Here is a 21,850-nt window from a genome sequence, read left to right as displayed (position 1 = left end):
ATCTTCATTTACACACGTAAGTATGATCGGCTTTGACACGATTTAGAGTGACCATCAGGAACTCTTATTTTGCCGTGACGGCGTTCTTACATGAAAAATCAAATTGAGGACTGTTCCATTCTAGCTTTTGTATTATGGATCCAAACTAGTGTACAGGGTGGCAGGAAGGACTTGGACTCATGAAAATTACAACACCATTGATAATTTGTTTTAATATATTTTATTCAATAATGTTTTTGTAGATTCTACTCATTTAAGCGACTTATCTAGCTCTGTTTAGCATGTCTTATCACTTGCTAATCCTTTTTGACTTGGTAGCATTTGGTTTGCATGTAGAATAAGAGTGTCAAAAACATGAATGGACACAAAACTTTCCTGTTACACTGCAAATGAAGAGTGAAAATACTATGTTAACTTTCATGGTCTACATAATTTATTATCACACTGTTTCATGTTCGAATCGCTTTCATGATCAAAATTGATGCAATAAACACACTTGATGTTCTAAGTTACTTTCCAAGTCAAAGGTTTGCCGACATTTTCACACCGTTTGATTATTAGGAGTCGACGAATCTCTACTAAGATAATGTTCGGCCGACAAAAGATACTCATTCAAGGCCACCGTCCAAAATATGCCATTGAACAACAACACAACGCATAATAAGGCCAGTTTACCCAAACGGTTAACGGTTTTAGGGTGTTTAAGCACATCCTCTTCACCATCCAAATCGGGGAGCTTCTTGGTTTGATCATCTCTGCTCTCACTTCGAGGATAGACCCGTTTCAAGTTGAAATAGATCGGTTTTTCATTCTTGGCCCGAAAACAACAGTGTGCCACATAGGTGTGTAATGCCATAGTGAGAACCAGCATGTTCAACGAGAACAGGAGCCACCAATCTATCAATTTGTAATAGGACGTCTTGGGCAAACCCTGCAACAAAAGTGTCGTGTAACTTTTGGTGTGTGCTTAAAATGATGATACTCCTAGAGCGATATTGGATCATGAATAATTGTAAAGCAAAGTTTATGAACGTGTGAAGAAAAATTTACGTTGAAGAAATATGTGTCACAAACGCTTTAGAATGTGCAAAGCTTTAACCCTATTGTTCAACATTCATATAATTTCGTTTTCATTGTCAAAAAAACTTTAGTGAACTTTTTATGATAAAGTGAAAGTGAGAGAAAACTTGTATCCAGAAATTCAGCAAAAAAATATGCCTAGTTTTCAAAGCAAGTGCGAGTTTAAGCCTTAGGTAGATATTTTTTTTTCCCGGCAAACGGCATTTCAAGCTGTTTCTACTTCTTTAAGAGCAATTTGTGGTCATCCGGATTACATGGATTTACAGATCTCTTCCCAGAGCTCTAATGCCAATTGTATTGTCTTGCTGCAGGGTCTTCCATCTATCCTTGGGTTCTAACAAATGGCTACCTCACTAGAGTGTATTCAAGTGAGGTTCGGTGAAGCCAGCTAAATGATGACCCCGGTGCCTACTTACGTCTTGAATGGTCGAGGTGATTGTGGCCACCACAAGCATGGTTGTCAGTGTGACCATAATTCGATCGGTGAAGTTGTCCACGTCAAAGTAGAGAGACATGTATCCAACTCCGATGAGAATGAACGTTTGGAGAAAGGTGTTAGTCACGTGGAATTCCATTCGACGACGGAATACAATCTTGGCAACTGCTCGACTAATCCGGTTGACGGATGTGATCCCTAGCTCCTCCAATTGGATCTCATATTCGACCAACTTTCTTCCCCCTGGAACAGACACCACACAAAGGCCTTGAAAAAAGTGCTACCTTTCCCGAGAAATATTAGAGGATGGAAAAAGTCTTCCAAGATCACAAATGGTTATTTCTTGGCATTCCTTCAAAAATGAACTGACTTCCATTCAAATAGAAACTAAACGACCGAACGAAAGTGCCTTTGAACTTTAGAAGTGGCATTGCTCTTCAATAAAGGGAAAAATTCCAACTGAAAGGTATTCTCCTGGTATATTCCAACTCATCGATCATAATCTGGCAAAGGAGACTCGAGAAGAATGGATGGATCCTCTTACCTAAGAATTCAATGCCTTTTCCATCTTTGACAAGCCTCACGTAATCATCTGTCTTGCCTTGGACCTCAAAGATCATCTGGCACATCTGGAGGAAAGGAAGAAAGAATCGATCCAAGCTCACCGCGGAATCTTACATCCTAGTTGGAAATTTCGGCCCCATAAAATATAGTGAAGGCAAACTTCGAGCTTTAATGAAACTTTGTGAAATGTTTTTTTACGTAAAAGAATTATTTATGGCCTGCAAGGCTCACTCCCGACAATCCAAAGATGAAAGGAAGTCATGGATGTATTCTAAATCCGAATGTCTCCTGTCGCTGCTTTTTTCCACATTGGTGTGGAACCAATCCCATGTTTTTTACCTGAGTATCGAAGGGGTAGTACCGGAGATCGAAGTCGCATCCATAATTCAGGTAATATTCTCTCGTCATCAATATTGAATTCGTTCGGCCGGAAAAGAGCATCGCTGAAATCGGAAAAAACGGAAGCCACAGATAACCTTAAGGGATTTAGGGTAAGCCACATTTTTTGTGCTTGGGAAGAAATTTTAATGGCGCTCTCACAAAGGGCGTCTATAACTTATAACTTTCGGGTGCGCCTAATTTCACAAACTTTAATCTGTTAAGAGAACATTTCCGTGTCGAAAGAGGCCTGGCGTTTTGGTTTTTGAAAATAGTCCGTGTCTTATTTGTGAAAGGTTTCAACTTACCTTCTATTGGTAAGGTCACATCTTCATCCAAGGGATCATCTTCGCGAACCAGCACCCCAGCGGTTTTTTCATCCACCACGGTTTGATAAGGCCCTAAGGCATTCACAAAGGCCAATCGTGGAGTCCAGATGCTGTTTTGGTCCACTTCGTTAAGGGAATTCAGTAATGTAATGTTGTTCAGATCTCGAAAATCGATCCGCAAATCATACCTACCAAAACCAATATCAAAAGGAGCAATATTTTTAGCTGGAAAAAATAGATTGAGGAACAACGTTTTCCTACTAATGCTGGTTCATATGTTTTAGGAAGCACAATTCATACTAACCCTAGTACACTAGTTGTACACTAACGTGCTGCCTTAGCTAGTACATTTTTTCATAAAGGAACCACCCTGACGGAGAGACTCCACATAAAAGGTGAGGCCTTATCTACCCATAGAGTAAGAGAATAAATTTACGTAGAATGCAAAAATGATTTTAAAACGTTTTCCCACGACTCTGGAGCAGAGCTATGTTCTGGGGCTATGCTACTATTTTTTGCGGACTTCCTTACCGTTGCTGGGATTCGAATCCTAGCAATTCAAGACGAGAAATTTATTCATTTTATTTAACTTTTATTTATTTATATTATTTGATCGACCAAAGAATTAGAGTTGGCTGATCTGGCTAACCCTTGAATCTAAGGTTGATTTGGAATTTTAGTCAAAAACTTGCCCCAGTCTGACTTAAATCCTGTTACTGAATCAATGCCTAGATACGACCTAGGAATATTTGAAGGCAGCAAATTGCTTTGAAAGGCAGCTTTGAAAACTTTGAAAATACATTCCGTGATGCATTGACCTTTCCTGTCCCCATGGAGACTTTGTTTGGGAGAGTGTTGAAGCATGTTGATGGAGTCTTAGATTGCTACCCCAAGCTGCCATCTATGGATTTAAAGAGTGAAAGAGGAGGGGGGCTTGCCCCAGTCTTTTAAAGTTAGTGGGCTCAAATCCAGTGGCTGAAAGGGGTGAGCTGGGATAGACTAGGACTCCCTCAGCACTCCTCAATGATTGAGTGACTAAAGTCAAGTTGGGGAAATGTTAATACATCACTGCAGTTATTTAACTAAACAGAAAGGAAAATATACAAGAGGTGTGTTGGGTCTTCATCACCACTATCATCAGATATTAGATATAATAAATAGCTTCATCGTGTACCTTTTGCGTATGGAAGTCACCTCTTCAAGCAGCTCTGGGCTGTCAATCATTTTTGAAAGGTATAAAAAGCAATCTGTTATGGCTGCAAAGTAGGAATCTTTCTTTTTGTGTGTTTCACGTTTCCGTGCATTGAGAAGACATAATGCACTTTGAGTGGGGTTTCTTTTCTTTTTAGGTAAGATAATCTTCTGGCAAACCAAATCCAGTTGAGAATCCATATTGTTTTGGGGAATAGATAGATTTTTAGTCTAAAAAATGGTCAACAAGATGAATGATTTAGTAGTCCATTCTGGATTAAATATGAGTACTCTGACAATTGCTTTATTCACAGAAAGGTAGATGCCAGTTGTCATTATGGGAAGTGTTTTAATACATACACCAGAAAGACAACACCCAAGAACATACACTGCATGTTTACTGTTTATAGATTAAGGCACTCTAGCACTCCCAAACGTGCATGACACATAAGGCCAACATAATTATGCGTAGTAGGGAAGAAAATGCAAAATTTAAAGCCAATGTGAATTCGTCCAGTCTCTTTGTCTAGTGGGGCTGTCTGGTAAATACAGGCAAGTGAGTCTCCCAAAAGCTCTGACATTCTTGAATTTCGGGATCGAAAGAATATGTATACTTCGACTAGTATACCATGTTCCCTCAAAGCATATGAACAACTAACATTTCAACTCGTTGAAAATGTAGCAAAACCATTCTTTTCTTTCAATTATGTCGTGACTCACCAACGAAGATTAAGATAGAAGTCGGCCGTGAATTTTAAAGTTGACGTCTCGATGTAAGGCAAAGCGAGAACGGAGATGTTCAAATAGATGTTGAATGTCTTTCCTTGTTCATCACGGGGAATCAGCTCTTTGGCATAATTTGCTCCCAACTTCAAATAATCGCAATTGTATTCGTCCGATTTATCCTTACAATCGATCTCCGTGTTACACTTATCACTGTCCAAAAAAGGGGATATAATCATTACTTTTCCATCTTCCAAGAAGTCTGCCAAAGAACGACTTAGATCCTGAGGGATCCTGAGAGGGTACGGGCGTTGCCCAATAGGACAATCCACTCACCCAGTTGAGTCAGTCGATATTCATAATGGGTCAAGTTCATACGTTACCTCCGAGGTGAGAGCTTAAAAAACGCCGCGTTGGCATACATTTCATGTAGTCATTTCTTTTTTCGTTCATCCAAAAACTCACCCTTTTTACTGTACTATTTCACCAATATTGTATATGTATCAATCAATGTTGAATTAAAAAAAAAACTCTTCTCATGGATCTACTATACTGCTCCTCAAAAAGCCAGAAATTGTCATCATATTTGGTATGCAGTCTTCTCAGGTCTTTGTCCAGAATAAAAGATGTTCTTGTGTTAAAACACAATACAGTTGGTCTTACTTTATCCATAAAGCTTCTAGATGCGATTCCCGGTTTTCTTTCTGAGATTAATTACATGTACCTGAGAGGAATGCAATCTCCCGAGTCGCAGGTGTATTTGTTAGGGAAACAAGTGCTGAGAGTGAGAGAAACTTCCTCGTTCTTCTCCATCGCACATAACGCGTTGTCTGATCCCAGGATCCAGGATTTTGTTCCAATTGGAAGGACCTTGGGATTCTTTGACTTCATGAGTAAGAATTTGTCAGGATTCCTTAAAGATTGGAGTCTCCATTGTAACTGGTCTTTATCAAAGTAAATATGACTGTTCATGATCCCTCGGAAATGGATCTTTCCGTTGAGATGTCCGTGAATATAGTAATCAATATCATATTCCATATCATCCTGAACGTTGAGGGCACAAAGTCCCTTTAATTTCAAGGTCTCTTGAGGCTTGGGCAGGGTGCACACCCCACAAGCCAATCTAGCATCGCACCCCCTAGTTTGGAGGCCATGACCCCAGACATAGGCGCAACGATGGGTGGGATCCACTGTCTCCAGTTTTTGGACCGAGTTTTCTTCCATGAGAGATTGGTTCGTGTATGGATCTTTCCAAAACCCATTGTCCTGAAGTACTTGAGCGATATGAAAAGTGACATCGTCAATCCCAACGGCACATTCCTCAAAATTTTTGAGTTGCTGGAATGCCTCGCGGACTGCGTTGTGGGTCTCGATCAGTTCCAATTCGTTCCTCAAAACAGGGATGGTTCCATGCATCATATCGCACAGAGATCGGAACGAGTTGTAGGCAACCTTTTCTGTGAGAAAAACCTTTCCGTAGATAGTGGAGGGTCCACAGAGAGACGGGAGTGGGACCAATTCCATTAAAACTTCATTAGTGGTCCAATTTTCCGCGGTGTTGTAATCCAGAATATTTCCAGCCAGATCGTTCTTGCACTTGGCCAATGAAGTCAGCTCCGATGGATCCAAGACCCTGTTCCAAATCCCGAACTGAGCAATTTGACCGGAGAAACCTTGAGAAACGTCAAAATTTCCACCCACCGAATCTTGTTCTTGTGCCAATACAAAGGCACCATTGATTGGCACCACTCGGAAAGAGCTCTTGGGGAACAGTTCGTCCACTGAATGAGAATGAGGAACACTGACACATTATATCTAATAGCCTTTGCAAGGATGTGCCATCAATGAGCTTACCTTCAGCCACAACCTCGCCATTTAAGTATGCCCTGATGTTGACTTCAACGTCATCGCGAAAGTCTTTAGTTCCATACACCATGCACATGTGGTTCCATTGCTGATATTGACCTTGGCTTAAAGCAAATTTTAGGCATTCGCGCCCTTTGGTTACATATTTCAACTTGCACATTTCCATCCCCAACGAATCTTGTTCATCCAACGTGTATGCTGAAAGTTTGGATGTTTAAATAAACCTTTCAAGGTTATTACAATAAATGTTCAAGTTGGGTTTCTTTGCAATCATTCATATTCTAGAAAACCCAGAGTTTCCCGATACGTTTGCCGTTTCAAACGCAAAGTGCAGAGATCAGTTCACGAGAATTCGGAACTATCTTCCAAGAACCCAAAATTTGACACAAACAACCAAGTCGAAAGTTGTGTTTGCCTTCTCTAACCAAGACCAAGAAAAAACTTTGGCACTTTCCTGGAAACACCAGGGCCTTTCACATTTCAAAGAAGGCTCTTACCTGCTGTAAGAGCGTTGTCGTTTTTTTCAACCGCGTAAGACACGACATAACTGGAGGTGCCCCTTACATAATTCAAGTTGACCCTGAAGCACATCGTAAAGTCCCTCAATCCAGTTTTGATGGTTCGAGTGCTCATGGCATAACTGAAGTTGGAAAAGAGACCGTCGTCTTGGAACGCGATCACAGGGACCATCAAGTCCTCCTCGCCTAGCAAAAGTAAAACCCATGGATATTGGAACCGAGAAGGATAATGGGCATCTCCCGGGTTTTCTTACCTTGGACAAAAAGGGGATAATGACATGAGAAGAGAACAAAAAGAGCCGAGAGCGCGGCAAATCTCATTTCTCGGACTGCTTTGAACCAACTGGCTCTCAATTGGGAACACTCATTGGGTTCGCAATTAGGACTGGTCCCAAATTCTCGTCCATCAAGTGCATTCAGAATGGGTAAGAATGGGACTCAGTCAAAGTTTGGGCAAAGTCAGGTTCCTTTGACGCACTTCCAAAGAGGCCCATTTTGGCACATCAGAATGGAATCTATTGGATGGATCCAACGGACCCCCGAAGGACAACGAACTCGATAAATCTATAACCCAAGGACAAGAGATAAGGACAAAAGACTCAAAAGGCCATAGGGTTGTCTCTTGTTGTCTAAGCTAGATAAATCACTTTTCATTTTCTTTTGTAAAGTTGTTTCAATCATTCGTGGGAGGGGACTGAGTGTCCCTCTTTCTAATAATGACTGGGACATTAGGTGGGAATAGTGAAGTGAACCATTAAGCCCATTTCCCTGACACAAGGAGGCCTTTGGAGCTTTTGTATCTTGTCGGTTTAATTGTTCCGCTCACAGAATTGGTTCAAGATGAATGAGACTTTCATTTTGGAGCTCCTAATTTTGGAAGCTTGGAGGTATTGAGTGCTCACGAGGGAGCTAAAGATCTCTTTTCATAAGTACATTATATCAGCAGGGTATTGCAGGTGAGAAACAACGTTTAACGTCATTTGTTATTGTCTACAACACAGTATGGACAAGCAAGCTACTACGACATATCGACAAATACAAGAACAGACTTGGTTTCGCAACAACGTACGTACGTCTTTATTTGTGTCCCAAATTAGTAACATTCATGTGAGATGCTTGAATTTATCAGATTCATTGAAAAATCTCTGCCGTGGATTCGATGTTCGTGAACCTTTCTCAAGCGCACCAGGTCTTTCAAGAGATAGATACGAGATATGTGTGCCAAACAGACAAACTATATCAATTAGGAGCAAAATAGAGTGACGAATTTACTTTTCTTTTTTTCTTCTCCACATTAAGTACAATACAACACAAAACAATACAACTGAGTTAACCAGGTTCTTGTGTTCGGAAGTCTCTGTAGGAGTGCCCGCTCTACTACAAATTGTGGAGAGTCAAAAGATTGATCTAACCGTTCTTGCCTAAAGTTGTGCCAGGGTTATGGATCAAATCCTTAACTCCTTAAGTGAGGAGGCTAAAGCTTGCCTAGAGCTTATTCTCCATGGAAAGGATTGCGGAACTATAAACAAACGGTTTATTATAGAGGCTCTCCAGGCTTGGGTAATTGGTACTAAGCACCTTGTCTCGCCAAGAGACGATGACGTACTGTCAACGTCAGACATCATGACAAGTTCATCTCAGAACGCAAAGCCATCGGAAGCAGCGGACAGTAGTGAAACTATTTCACTTGCGTTAATTCCCCAATCATCTGACCTAGTCCAAATTTGTAATATTCACCGGAAGCGACCTTGTCCCGATAGGAAAAGTGGGTGTTTGCTGAACCATCCTAAATGGTGTCCTGTGATAATTGAGTATGGACTGAAAATACATAACAAAAGGGATGTAGAAAAGAAAACTGTGACCTTTCCATCCCTACATGTGCATTAAATCCATGAAATTCGGGAGTTGTTATAACCCCAAGTGTAAGACTGTCCATATAAAAGGAACGCAACGAAGACGCCCAACCTTGTGAACCATAGCACCCAAGAACAAGCTTCAAATAATGTCTTTTTCCCCGTTCCTCCATCGACGATTAGCTATCCCGCATACAACCCAATTGAGCCCAACTGAGCGGACCATCACGGGCTGACTACGCCAGTGTGACGAGAGCCTCCCTTTCTCCCCCCTCCTTCACACCCAACCGCTACATTTCATCCTTCCAATGTCCATGCTCTTGTGCCACCTCAGGGTTTTCAAAACCAATTTGTCTTAAAGCAGGATTTTTTAAGGCTGGAAGGAATGATACAGCATAATAATACACTAATAAAATGATACAGCAAAAAAAGCGAGTCCCTAAGGAGGAATCTACTTAAACGTTCATTGTCTCATCTCCAAAAAAGATACATGTAAAGTAAAATTTCCTGAAGAATGTCTATGGCGCACAAAAATGTCATTTATATCAATTACCGAGACCTGGTCTATACCTGGGGTCCTTGACGAGGAAATAATGATCAATGGTTTTACACTGTATTGTTGTGACAGGAATAGGCCAAAAAACGCCGTCTTTCCGCACGGTGGAGTGTGTCTTTACGAAAGAAATGAATATGTTACATCCACTACAAAAATGTCCAATGGAGAGGTCGAGATTCTTATTGTTCATATAAAATCCATTTATTTAACCCTAATTACAATCTACAGGCCACCTTCTTGCTCTCCTGTCTTATTTTCCGAAGGCTTAATTTTCATCCACAATGAACTGGCCAAGACAACTTGCTCTCGACATATCATACTTGGAGACTTTAATTTCCCGAAAACGGTAGTTGAGTGGCATCCTAGCCCCCTTGGTTACATACCGTTCCCCAAATCCCAATCAAACTTTGCTACCAAAAACTTGAAGATTTCATGTTCGAGGGTAACCTGTCCCAGCACGTGGGCACCGCAACACGAGTCGACAGTGTACTAGATCTAGTACTTGCCAGTGATCCGGACATGATTTCTACTATCCAAGTAACCCCAACTGACCTCTCCGATCATAGCATTCTGGAAATATATACCACAATTCATGAGGAAAAAAATCCTAAATCCCCCAAAAAGTCTCAAAAACTGGACTTGCCAAGTATTGCTTTCATGAAGAATGATGGCCTTTGATAATCTCAACTATAGAATCTTTTGACCTTAATCCCAAAATGGAACAGGAGCCTAACATTGACGATGCCATGACACTGCTCATAAGCTCACTTGAAGGGGCATGTGACCAAGTAGGAGTACCTCTTTTGGCGAATAAAGAAAATGAAGCAACTTTTCCGAAACGGAGACAAAAGCTCTTCAAGAAACGGGTGTCATTTGTAAAGAGGCTGAAGTCCCTGGATGATGAATCATTCATATCCCAAAATGTTAAAAATAAGAATAGTTTACAAACAACACTCAATGCTTATTTTCAATATGATAACTAGGGCCGGCAAAAACTTGCATCTTGCAAATTGTGCATTTTTTGCAAAATACTTGCATATCCAAGATTTTTCTGCAAATTTATTGCATCTGCAAATTTTGCAAGTTTAACAGCAATGCTTGACATTTTTCTAATTCATTGTGCAATTTTAGCCTTTTCAGCAGAAAATGTTAATATTTGTGAATAATTTTCAAGAATTGTGGTCAATCTTGAGGAAAAATATGAAATCTTATTACTTGATTTTTTTCTCAAATCTTTTCGACAAAAAAACACTTAAGTTGAAATAGATTGCTGACATGGTACCAACTACCTGCTTATGATGCATTCCATCCATATGAAATAGCTCTTTTATCAATGCAATTTTTTTAAGATGCTCTATTTCAAATGTTGGAACTCAGTTTTGTCTGAGTAATGCACTTCTCCTTCAAAAATCAGAGACATCTTGACGTGTTTTCATGGGGTATGGGGTAAATGATCATGAGGTGGAAAATTTAATTTTTGTAACAAAATTGTTTGGCTGTACATTTGCTACGCTCTGATATTATTGTTTTTCTATTGCTGAACTGAGATTGATCTTTATCACGAAATATTACGGATGTGCAAGATGCTGATCAGTCTAGCAGGCAGCAAGGACCAGGCAAGAATCTGCTGCTTAGGGATGGGAAGTTTAAATCCCAGTGCAGGAAGATATTATGATACAATTTTCCCTTTCATCTACCTATTGCTTGATATGGAAGGCAAAAACATCCCTTCTCAAAACATAAGATTTATTTTGATTAAAAGATCTTTATCTAATGAATTGCAACATAATCATCAGAAAGCGATTTCTGGTTCAGGTCCGCAGAAGTTAAGGGTAGATCAATGCATCACGTTGACACCAAAATGCCGCTAATTAATAATGCTTAACATGCAGAACACAGTTATTTTCACCTGCTACGACTGGACTATTTTAAAGCAGATAATAACTTAAGTCGCAAATTCAAATGCCACGCAAGCTCCCCCAAAGGATGCCACTGATCGCTCAATTGTCTAATGTTCGGATTCAATCAGAGATAAAGTATTATTGTTGAATATAACTATTCATGCAAATTATATGTTTGGAGTGCCCTATTTCAAGGGGTTAAGCCATGGTTTACTAGCTAGTGCTTGCATTGGGTAAGCGAGCGGATGCTTGGATTTCCTCCTGGCTGATTGCTCCCCACAAATCTGAATGATCTTACCGTTACCTTAAAAATCGTTGCCAACTGACGCCATAGTGGACGTCAAGAGGCTAAGGATTGGAAAATGATCGTTTATCGAAGACAATTTCTGACTCTTTAACAAATCAATCACATATTTCTACGTTCTATCAATTGACTTTTCCATTGAGTGGAGGAAACGTCCTCTGCTTTGTTTAGGTGGGACAAATAAGCGTAGAAACAAGAAAATGCGCTCTAAGATGCCATATTTATTAACAAAATTATTGAATGAACAATTTATAGTCAAAGTACCGTGGTACAATACATAAGTCATCAACTCTTTTAGGAGACGTTTAAAACTCTCTAGGGATAAAATTCCGAATGATTAAGACATGTAAATAATCATTTTACGGAAGGTTTTATAAATATTGAATGATTGATAACGCGCCAACAATTTTGAAATCATCATTTTCAACAAAACAGTGCTAGGAAAAGCACAGTTTCACAACTTTTTGGTGACTAACATTAAAAACATCCCTTTTTCCAAACTTAACATTAAGTTTTTTCACAAAATTTAACGCTGGCATGCTGCAAGTATACACTATAGGTGTATTGCATTTTAATAAACTGTCTCGATATAACTCATTAACTGTGTGTATTCTTATCTAATGTCAAAAGTGTTTGTAATTATGCCTTTAAAGGATATGAGAAGTCTCCCAGAAGAGTCTGGTGAATTTAGGTATTTGAATAGATCAGCAATACGCTGTTCAACGGAAAATGCCTCGTTAAAGTCAGGCATCATAGAGCGTATGGTTGGATTTCTTTGTTTGTTTGTCCGCAACGAGAGAATTGAGAGGAGGAAGAAAAGGACTACTATCTGCAAAGAGTTACCTCAAGCAAACCCTAATTGATTGCATCAAGTTGACCAAACGTTCTACTCACCAAAACCTCATTTCAACTATGCTTTGACAAGGCTTTAACATAATGGTTCAGAACTTTATAGACTCCATTTTTCGTTGGACAAAACCTGCGAGGCAACTTTTGCTCGTTAACAGTAAGTTTACCCCTTAAGGGCTGAAGAACCCAGCATCACAATTAGTCAATTCAGTTGTCCAATATCGTTTTCACGTTCGAGCTAAACAGTTCTCCGTTCAGTTCTTTTGCGAATTCACGCCGTCAAACTTTTGCGTGAAACTTACCTTTTACCTCCTTCCAATCATCACAATCCTATTGACTCATCTAAATAGCAGTTGTCTGATGACATAAGTACACATTTTGGGAGGTCAAATGGGTACTTTTGTGATGAACTGGATATCTAATCCGAATTGACCGGTGGCGAAATAACGTGAGGCTAGAGTGTCCAAAACTTGATAGGTATATTTACAACGAGACCTTACTCTATTGCAGAGGCTTATAAAACCGGAGTTGATCACTAGTGGATGTGAGAATATTAACTGTCTTCTTTGAAAGCTTGCTTTCTTATAATCTATGACCCTTACATTTAGATGGGTTAGTTCTTGGCATTTGCATGTGTTAGATAAATGTCTTACTGATTTTACCTGTACACATCTAGGACTACGAGAGGGGAATTAAAAGATGACGGCTTAGTTTTGGGTAAGCAGGGTTGCTGTTCTGTTTTGATTGGTTAAGTACATTTGCATATTCTTTTTACAACTGACATGGGTTCCAGGCATTCTGAATGTTATCGTCAACTCTTCTGGATTGGTATTTCTTACAGTTATCCTTTCGCAATATAAAGTCGGTAAGCCTGTCTTCTTGCCGTCATAACATGGGATCTTTGGCGCCTCTGATCGTTCTCGAGGGACCATCGTTCACTATCATACGAGGACAACTCTAGCGAATGGTGTTTCACTATACTTTTCAATACAGTACAAGTACTAAAATCTAAAAGGTACTAAAAATATTAGAGGAGGAAAAATGGGTCCAGCAACAATTTTTTTCGACTTGAGAGTTATTTCTAAGCATGTTAATGAGTTATATCGAGACAGTTTATTAAAATGCAATGCTACATGAACCATTCCTTTTGTGGATAGATGAACTGGAACTATAATTTGATTTCTTAAGAAAGAACTATTAAGCTTCAAAAGTGCACGGAACTTTAAAAAATTTGACAGTAAGGTGATTTTCCTTCCCTACTTTAATGACCCAATGGGGAGTTGAAGCGAAGTTGCCATCTATCAGGAAATATGTTCAAAATAGAAGGCAATGCTCTGCAGTAAATGGCCAGATATTGCAATTTTTTCGAATGGCTCTTTCAGCAGCTTCAAAATTGTTTGGAAATAGCTAGACATTGGAGATATGTATCCTTACATAGAATTTCCAGCCCAGACAACATCATAAAGAGCTCTCATTTTTTCTCAAAGCTTTGACAAATCAAAATTGCTGGCTTTATGATTTGACAGCGGACACCCTGAAATTGATGCAAAGTATGTTGACTCCTTTAAGGCTCTTAAGCAAGGTGCCTTTAAGTAGCAGCTGCTTGATGATAATGGCACATATTCTGGGAGGTCACTGGGGTACTTTTCAATGGGGCATATGACGCAGAGGAAAATCAATAAAAATGTAGCGCGGCAACACTGATTTTCTGCATCTTTAGGAGGAAGAAACATTATAGGCAACCTGCACTCGCACTTGCTCTTGAATCCGATTAAAGTTTCAACTTTCAAATGATTTGTGCTCCAAAACTCAAAAATGTAGCATCTTTGTGCAGTTCTGTCACTGTACAAAACTCTTGGTTCAATATCATAACTTTGTTTGCTTCAACAAGCCGGGAAACGTAATTAAATGACAAATTCAGCTTATGCGTGGTCAGCGAAAAAAAACGATACGGTTTTCTTCTGACCGCCAAGTGAGGCCATTGCGTTGAATTAAGACAGTAGCTCTAGCATCAATAAACAAGCTTGCCAATGCTACGAACTACATTGAAGTGTTTTTTTTAGATAAGAATGATTTCCTTAATGCACAACTCTGTTCATATAGCAAATATTTTTACAGTTATTCTAAAAGTTAATAGTATTCTATTAAAATGACCGTGAACATCAAGTTAATCAAAAACAATCAAATTGTCTTTAAAATCATTGAAAGGTTGCCCAATACTTGCTCAAAGACACTTCTAGAAAGAAAATCAGAAAGAATAATTATCTAATCAATTGATGAGGAACTTACACTGACACTTACCTCTGGTCGCCATGAGCTCCACGCATCGTTTAGATCGTATGCTCAGGTGGCGGACAGAGTTCCTTCTCCCTCTTCTCCTCCTCTTTACTCTCTCCTCAAAGGTACTCTTATCTTCCACCTAAGATTAGTTTTGTCCAAAAACAGGATTTTTTAAGGTTAGAGAGCCTAGTCAAAGATTTGATAGCTCTAGTCCATCGAAGGGCTATCTGCCCATAAAAGGGCTTTATTTGAATGTGCATTGTCTTATTTCCAAAAAAGATAGCACAAAGATCAAGGTTCTTGAGGAACTAGCTTTAGATAGGCAGGTCTCATTCATTTCCATGACAGAAACCTGGCTTCGACCAGGAGTCTTACAGATGAAGAGCTGGCCATGGTTGGTTTCAATTTAGTTCGATGTGATAGAGTACGCCCTGACAATCCCATTTTTCCGCATGGGGGCGTATGTCTACAGTATATGTTAGAAATGACCTGCACACTAGTCATGTAAAAATGTCTAATGGAGAAGTAGAACTCTTTTGTGACAATATATAGGCCCCCCTCTTGTTCAGTAAGCTCGTTCTTGTCAGCTCTCAAATTCATAGGAAATGAGTTGGACCAGTCAGTTTGCTCAAAGGTTTTCTTTGTAGGGGACTTCAATTTTCCGGCTAGCGTTGTAGAGTGGGAGGTTAGTCCAGATGGGTATATTCCCATTTCGAAATCGACGTCTCAGTCGTTGGAAAAGCTGGAGGAATTTGCGATCTTGCGCAATCTCTCTCAGCATGTTGGTGTAGCCACCAGAGCGAATAGCGTTCTTGACTTGTTTTTTTCCACTGACTCTGATCTGATCCCTGTTCCACTCTAGCAATCTCTGAATGTGTTCCACAGGGCGGGGCACATTCTAAAATTCCGAAGTATAGGAAGAATTTGTTCAAAAAGAGTTGCAAACTAGCAAAAAGGCTCCAGAGCAATTTGAATCCAGTAGTTGTGGCTAGCCTTCAAAGAAAGTTGGATTTAATCTAATGTAGAAAAAAGGCCTCCATTGAGACAGATCAGTTGAACAAAGAAAGTAGAGTTGTTCAAGAGGTGAGGTCGAATCTGAAGGCGTTTTTCTCTTATGCAAACTCTAGGAGAAAGGTCAAACACCCTGTAGGGCCTTTTGAGGTCAATTGGGAAGCCATAGACAATGTAGGACTATGGCCAACATACTTGGAGATCAGTTCTCTAGTGTTTTTCAACTCCACTGAGTTTAGGAGCAACAGTCCATTGCTCTATTGATGAGTTTGTTGGGACTGGCAAGGCTTGTCAAGCTGAGCATTTAGATGATCTTCGTGGTCACAGATCAGGATGCTTTAGAGGCCATCAGGGATTTGAGACTCTCGAGCTCCCCTGGCCCTGATGGGGTGACATCTCAGTTTCTGATGAGATGCTCACTGGTTCTTGATCCAGTTTTCTCGTACTTGATGCGTTGCATCTTGGACCAGGGCAATTTCCTCTTTTCTCTGAAGGTAGCTCATGTGGTTCCAATTTTCAAAGGGGGAGATAAGTCACTCCCCAGTAATTATAGGCCGATCTCTCTCACTTCGAATATTGCGAAGGTGTTTGAGAAGATCATGAAGTTCAAACTTGTTGGATTTCTTGATATCCATGAAGTCTCTTCCTCCTAGCCAGCATGGGTTCCGAGCACATTTTAGCACGGTTCCCAACTGATTGAGCATATAGAGCAGGTTATTGAGGGACTGGAGAGCCATGAATCAGTCGATGTAGTTTATCTCGACTTTGCCAAGGCCTTTGACAAGGTAGATCATGGCCTTTTAGTTAACAGGCTCCATGAGATTGGAATCCAAGGCAAGGTTCTCAATTGGCTAAGAAGTTTCATTTGTGGTAGGAAACAATTAGTTAAGGTTGAGGATTCCTTAGTGACATACATGATGTCAAGTCGGGTGTCCCTCAGGGCTCCATTTTGGGTCCTCTCCTTTCATTATCTTCATTGCTCTGCTTCAGAGCTTGGTAGTAGTAATGTCAGTATCTCTTCCTATGCTGATGATACAAAATGGTAGTTGGTAGGAATGGTCAGGATTCCGGTTGTCTGGCAAAGGTCCTAAACCAAATTTATTCCTGGGTTGCTGCGAGTAACATGGCCTTGAATGGAATGAAATTCGCTCAATGACCTTTGGGTCGACGCCATTAGACACTCCACTATTAGATGATGAAGGTAAGGACATTGAGCAGGTCTCATCCATGAAGGATTTAGGTGTAGTCCTCCAAGATAATGGAAAGTTCGATGAGCATATCCAGTTGAAAGTTGGTAAAGCTTTTCAAACATGTGGTTGGAAATATCGCATGTTTAAGTCCAGGGATAGTGTATCGATGCTAACTCTGTACAAGTCGATTGTTCAGCCGCATCTTGAATATGCCTCTCCCATTTGGGCTCCAATTAGTTCAGCAGGTTTGCAAAAGCTCGAGCAGGTCCAATGATGTTTTACTAGGAACATTGAGGGTATGAGAGAGCTCTCGTACTGGGAGAGGTTAGAAAGGTTGAGATTGTACAGTATTCAGAGAAGGTACGAAATGTATTTGATATTGTACGTTTTCAAAAGCGTTCATGAGCTTTGTCCCAACCCAGGATTTAGGGTCAATTGTAGTGACCGTAGAAGCTTAACGTGCGTTTTGAGAGCATCCTCAACCCCTCGAGAGTCCAGGCTATTAGAACAATGAATTCTTTTTTTCTCGGGCTCATTCATTGTTTAATTTGTTGCCCTCAAATATTCGTAGGGAGTATGTACGTGTTGATCAAGTAACAGAATCCAAGTCAGACTTGTTCAAGTTTTGACGAACATTCCCGTTCAACCTTATATTCAAGGGTTAGCCAGATCAGCTTGGGGAAGTATACCATGTGGTGCATATATTTTACACACTTTTGATGTAAAACTTGAACAAGATATATTTTCGTAATGAGTAGGACTATAATTTAATTTTCATAAAACATCTTTTGGCATTAATAATAAGATTACTATTTTTCAAAAATTCAGCCTTCTGCAGTAATGCAGGCTTCAATGTGAAGCCTGAAGTTGCTGCAGGCAGCAACCAGGTCCGTGGGTTTCATCCTGTTTCAGTGCTTATTCACAGAGGCCTTCAGGCTGTCAACATTGTTATGACCTTTCTCACAGGCTTTTTGCTCCACAAGCGTCCAACCATGGTAGTCAAGGGGGTTCAGGTTAGGACTGGATGGAGGTCAAATGTCCTTGGACCAGAATCCCTCTGACCCCAACTTGTCATGGAAGAAAGGTCTGAGTCCTATCACTGGTGTGTGCTGGTGCACCATCTTGAGTCCAGACACATTTGCCAGCTCCATATTTTCTGTTCAGAGCTAGGATGACAGTTTTGGAGAGGATGTCAATGTACTTTTTGTGTCCATACTACCCTCAATCCAAATTGGACGAAGTTTGAAGCCATCACTGCAAACTATTCACAACATCATAGCTTTTTGGGGATATTTGGACTTGGGAATGTACTTGATGGAATTGTCAACATCCTCCTTGGTCTTGGCCATATACCTGATGTTTCTTCTGTGACTGTACACGTCACAGGCGAAATATTTCTAATCGCTGAACACCAGGACGATTCAGGAATTATTTTTCACCCATTTTAGGATTTTTCTTACCTCTGATGTCGTTTTTCACGTTGCAGGTTGTACATTTGTACTGTAACCACAGCCCTGGATTTCATGCCCAAGTCCAACTTTACCAGCCTCTCCATAGTCCTCTTGGTAGTCACTGTGTTTCTCCTGGCAAGCTTCCTTATGGATGTCCTGGGGTTAGCTTGGATTTGTCCCTTGACCTTTCTTACCAGTGCTTTCCTTCAGACAGATCGAGGCCTTCCTAAATTCTTTGACCTCTTTTTGAACCCTCCAGACCCTTTGCACAACTTTTTTATATTGTAGACGGTCTTCCTGGCAATTCCAAAGTACTTGGCAGTGAAGGTTGCCTGGTCACCAGCAACAATACGCCAAAGACTTTTTCACGGAGATCGGACATCTTTGAATATAATTCTTATTGTTTTGAAGAATTTTACCCAATTAGGCGCAAAAGAAAGCTACAGATCTCATAAAAACTCTAGAATTGGCCATAAGATTACTTTTAAACAAAAAAAAAATCGTTTTAAAAAGTGTGTAAGAGAATATGCGCCACACGGTAGTCCGTACTAAATTAAAAGAATTGTTGAATTAACTTTTGCCACCTGGATTTAAAACCATGACACATTGGGAGGAGATTCTTACCTTGTTCGATGTGGCTTATAGATAGATTTTTGCTTTAAGATTAAGTTTTCATTACATGATAAGATAACATCGCTTGTTGAAAAATGATTCTAAGACAATTCTTCCCAAATCTGATAGCCATCTCCAGAAACCCCCAGGCCATTAAATTTTCTATTTTTTAATGGCTGCAATGAATTCAGAGTAAATGTCCAATATTGTTTATCAATATCAGAAATCGCTAGGTAAGATAGATCATTGACTAGCTCCATGGATAGATAAGCCAAGAACCCTTGCTTAAAGCAGACCAACGAAGGCTCTATGGCCTGTAATACTCCTTGAGCAGACCATGGTTTCATCAAGAGGACAAGTTATCAAACCCACGCTAGACTTAGTAAAGACAACGCGCAACCTCCATTAGGTCCCTAGGCGTTTCCACATTCTCTTAGTTGGTCCCAGTTAGATAAAACATGTCGAGCCATCAATTGTTTTTGTATATGTTTAATTGTCATGGCATATGAAATGTTTTTGAGACTACATATCGTCATACCCCAAAAGCTAACCGGATTTGATCAAATCCAAAGCCCGCCGCAAACAACATCATTGCCAGTGCAAGGGCTAATCTAAATGGAATCGAATCCCGTATCAAGGACTTGGCCGACTCGACCCCAAGCTCAAAATATTATGAGGGATCTTTTTCCCGTCTCATCGTTCACTCATTGCTCGTGATTAATATACTTTTCTCTTTCAGATCACAGATTTTTTTTAACGTAGTCTATTGACATGATTTTACTATTGCCCTCATTATTCGGGAAAATCCAATCATAAGGATATGATTTGAAAACTTCCATTGAATTTCAGCCAGTTTGAGATTAACCTGCCGGAATCGAATCCGGGCTAACGCAAGTCCAAGGTTTTATTGGACACGCCTCAATTAAGTCCTGCAACAATTTAATATCCATGTCCAGAAAAGGCCAGACAGGATAACTAAAATTTGTCAATGATGATGGTATTTGTGAACGTCCTGTGCCCAAACTGAACTCAAAGTCAATGTCTCAAGGGACGGGTGCGTTTATCTTAATGTTGTCATGACTTGTTCCCTAACATTCTCATCATGTTCCACCCGAGCCTAGGGTCGGAATTTTGAATTAGGGTGAGAGGAGGTGGGTCACTCCCACCAGTCAACCATCCCACGACCACAACGGCACCCAGTCTAGACAGAACTCTCACGCAAACCAAACCAACCTCAACAACAGACCCAGGAGAGGGAAAGAAACCATTCCAAAGTCTGCACATAATTCCAAAGGATCATCAATTAGTCTGGAACCACGAGAATAAGGGCTTGAACGCTGCTGACTGTATTTCAATACTGATCATTGGACAGGTTTCTGGCCAGGACAATCTCGTGGAACGTGCTCATGTTAATAGTGGCATTGTTGGTCTGATGCTGTTTGCCAATGCCTGGGATGTCCATGGGCGTGGAACGACGTGAGAACCGGTAGGGCTGTTGACGATGCATTTGACGGTAATTGGCACAGAAAATCATCCGACAGCACCAACAATCACATTTGATACAGATCACAAACACGAGCAGGAAACTGAAGACAAACCAAAGGATCACATGAGTGAACCACGAGGACAGTTCACACTGTCCCAGGCACTGACCGGTGAAGTGTTCCACACAGTTTTCGTAGAAATGACATTGGGAGTTGTTGGTGCATCGACCTTGGACTAACAGATTCATGATGGATGACGATTGTGGGACATCATCGTTTGAGGCAGGGCCAGCAACGAAATTGGGAACGAAATCGATGTCCGCAAGGGTCCCTGTGTTTACAAGTTCCAAAGAAGACCTCTATAACTTTGGATGAGAGGAAATTCATAATTTGTTTTTTTTTTTTCACTATTGAAGTATTTTGATATCTATGGTACAGACTCCACATAAAAAAGTTTCATGGTGTATAGAAAAGAATAATGTTACACTAACGTGCAATCAGCCACTTAGGGTAGTCCTCGCTACTAGAGGTCTATGATCGTATAAACACGAACGGGTGAGCCGTAAACTGAATTTGTAATTCGTGGATATTTGAGAAAGCTTTCAATCCCATGGGGGAGATATTTGATGTCTCTTCTGGAACTCTAAAGCCATCACTTTTCGATGACAATACGTTCCTTGTTTTCACAATAGCGAGGGAAACATTTTAAGCATGGATCATGAATGAAGTGGTTAAAAGTGATTGCTGTTCAGGCAAAATAACTGCTTGTGAAAGACTTTTTTTCTTCTTACTTTGATCCAAATAATTGTCATTTCTATCGCATATCATCCATATCATCCTATAAAACTACCCGTTGATCAGTAAAGGAACTGCGAGTAATTTCAAGCTTCATCCATCATTAACAGGAAATGCGTTTGAGGGAGAAGTAAAAATAGAAACAATTTGAGCCAGAATGAGAAAGTCAAAGATGAGACTGAACTACTAGTTATACTAAACAACAAGCTCATGATTAATTTTCAATTGATGAACAGACAGAAACGTTAACGTTCTATAAATCCAAATCAGCATCGGAATTTATCTAGTAGACCTTTCAATAAAACAACCGCAGCAAATTTATTCAACGTCAGTCAAGAATTATACCTACTTTAACTGTTCGTTACCCACATGTGGTTTAAAAATAATCCTTGGCGGTCCAATTTTGAGCTAAGTTTTAGTTTCAAAGGTTGGCACACTGAACTCCTTGAATTACTTGATAAGATAAGCGTCATCAAGGG

The 21,850-nt window shown here is 40.2% G+C and overlaps 1 protein-coding gene across 1 annotated transcript; it reads right to left on the bottom strand.

Moving 5' to 3' along the window:
• Positions 1 to 421: 421 nt before the first annotated feature.
• Positions 422 to 7,469, bottom strand: LOC131891127 (uncharacterized). Its single transcript, XM_059240641.1, has 10 exons — positions 7,340 to 7,469; positions 7,065 to 7,271; positions 6,556 to 6,765; positions 5,426 to 6,482; positions 4,699 to 4,914; positions 2,767 to 2,975; positions 2,420 to 2,523; positions 2,061 to 2,145; positions 1,497 to 1,759; positions 422 to 931 (listed from the first exon to the last, which is right to left on the bottom strand). Exons 1-10 carry the CDS (start codon positions 7,404 to 7,406, stop codon positions 542 to 544), a joined length of 2,808 nt encoding a protein of 935 aa, XP_059096624.1. The 5' UTR covers positions 7,407 to 7,469; the 3' UTR covers positions 422 to 541.
• Between the last annotated feature and the right edge of the window lie 14,381 nt (positions 7,470 to 21,850).

This window comes from Tigriopus californicus, chromosome 11 (genome assembly GCF_007210705.1).
Source record: "Tigriopus californicus strain San Diego chromosome 11, Tcal_SD_v2.1, whole genome shotgun sequence".
Taxonomy (NCBI): domain Eukaryota; kingdom Metazoa; phylum Arthropoda; class Copepoda; order Harpacticoida; family Harpacticidae; genus Tigriopus; species Tigriopus californicus.
Note: the sequence above shows the minus strand (reverse complement) of the source record. Positions and strands in the feature narration are given on the sequence as shown.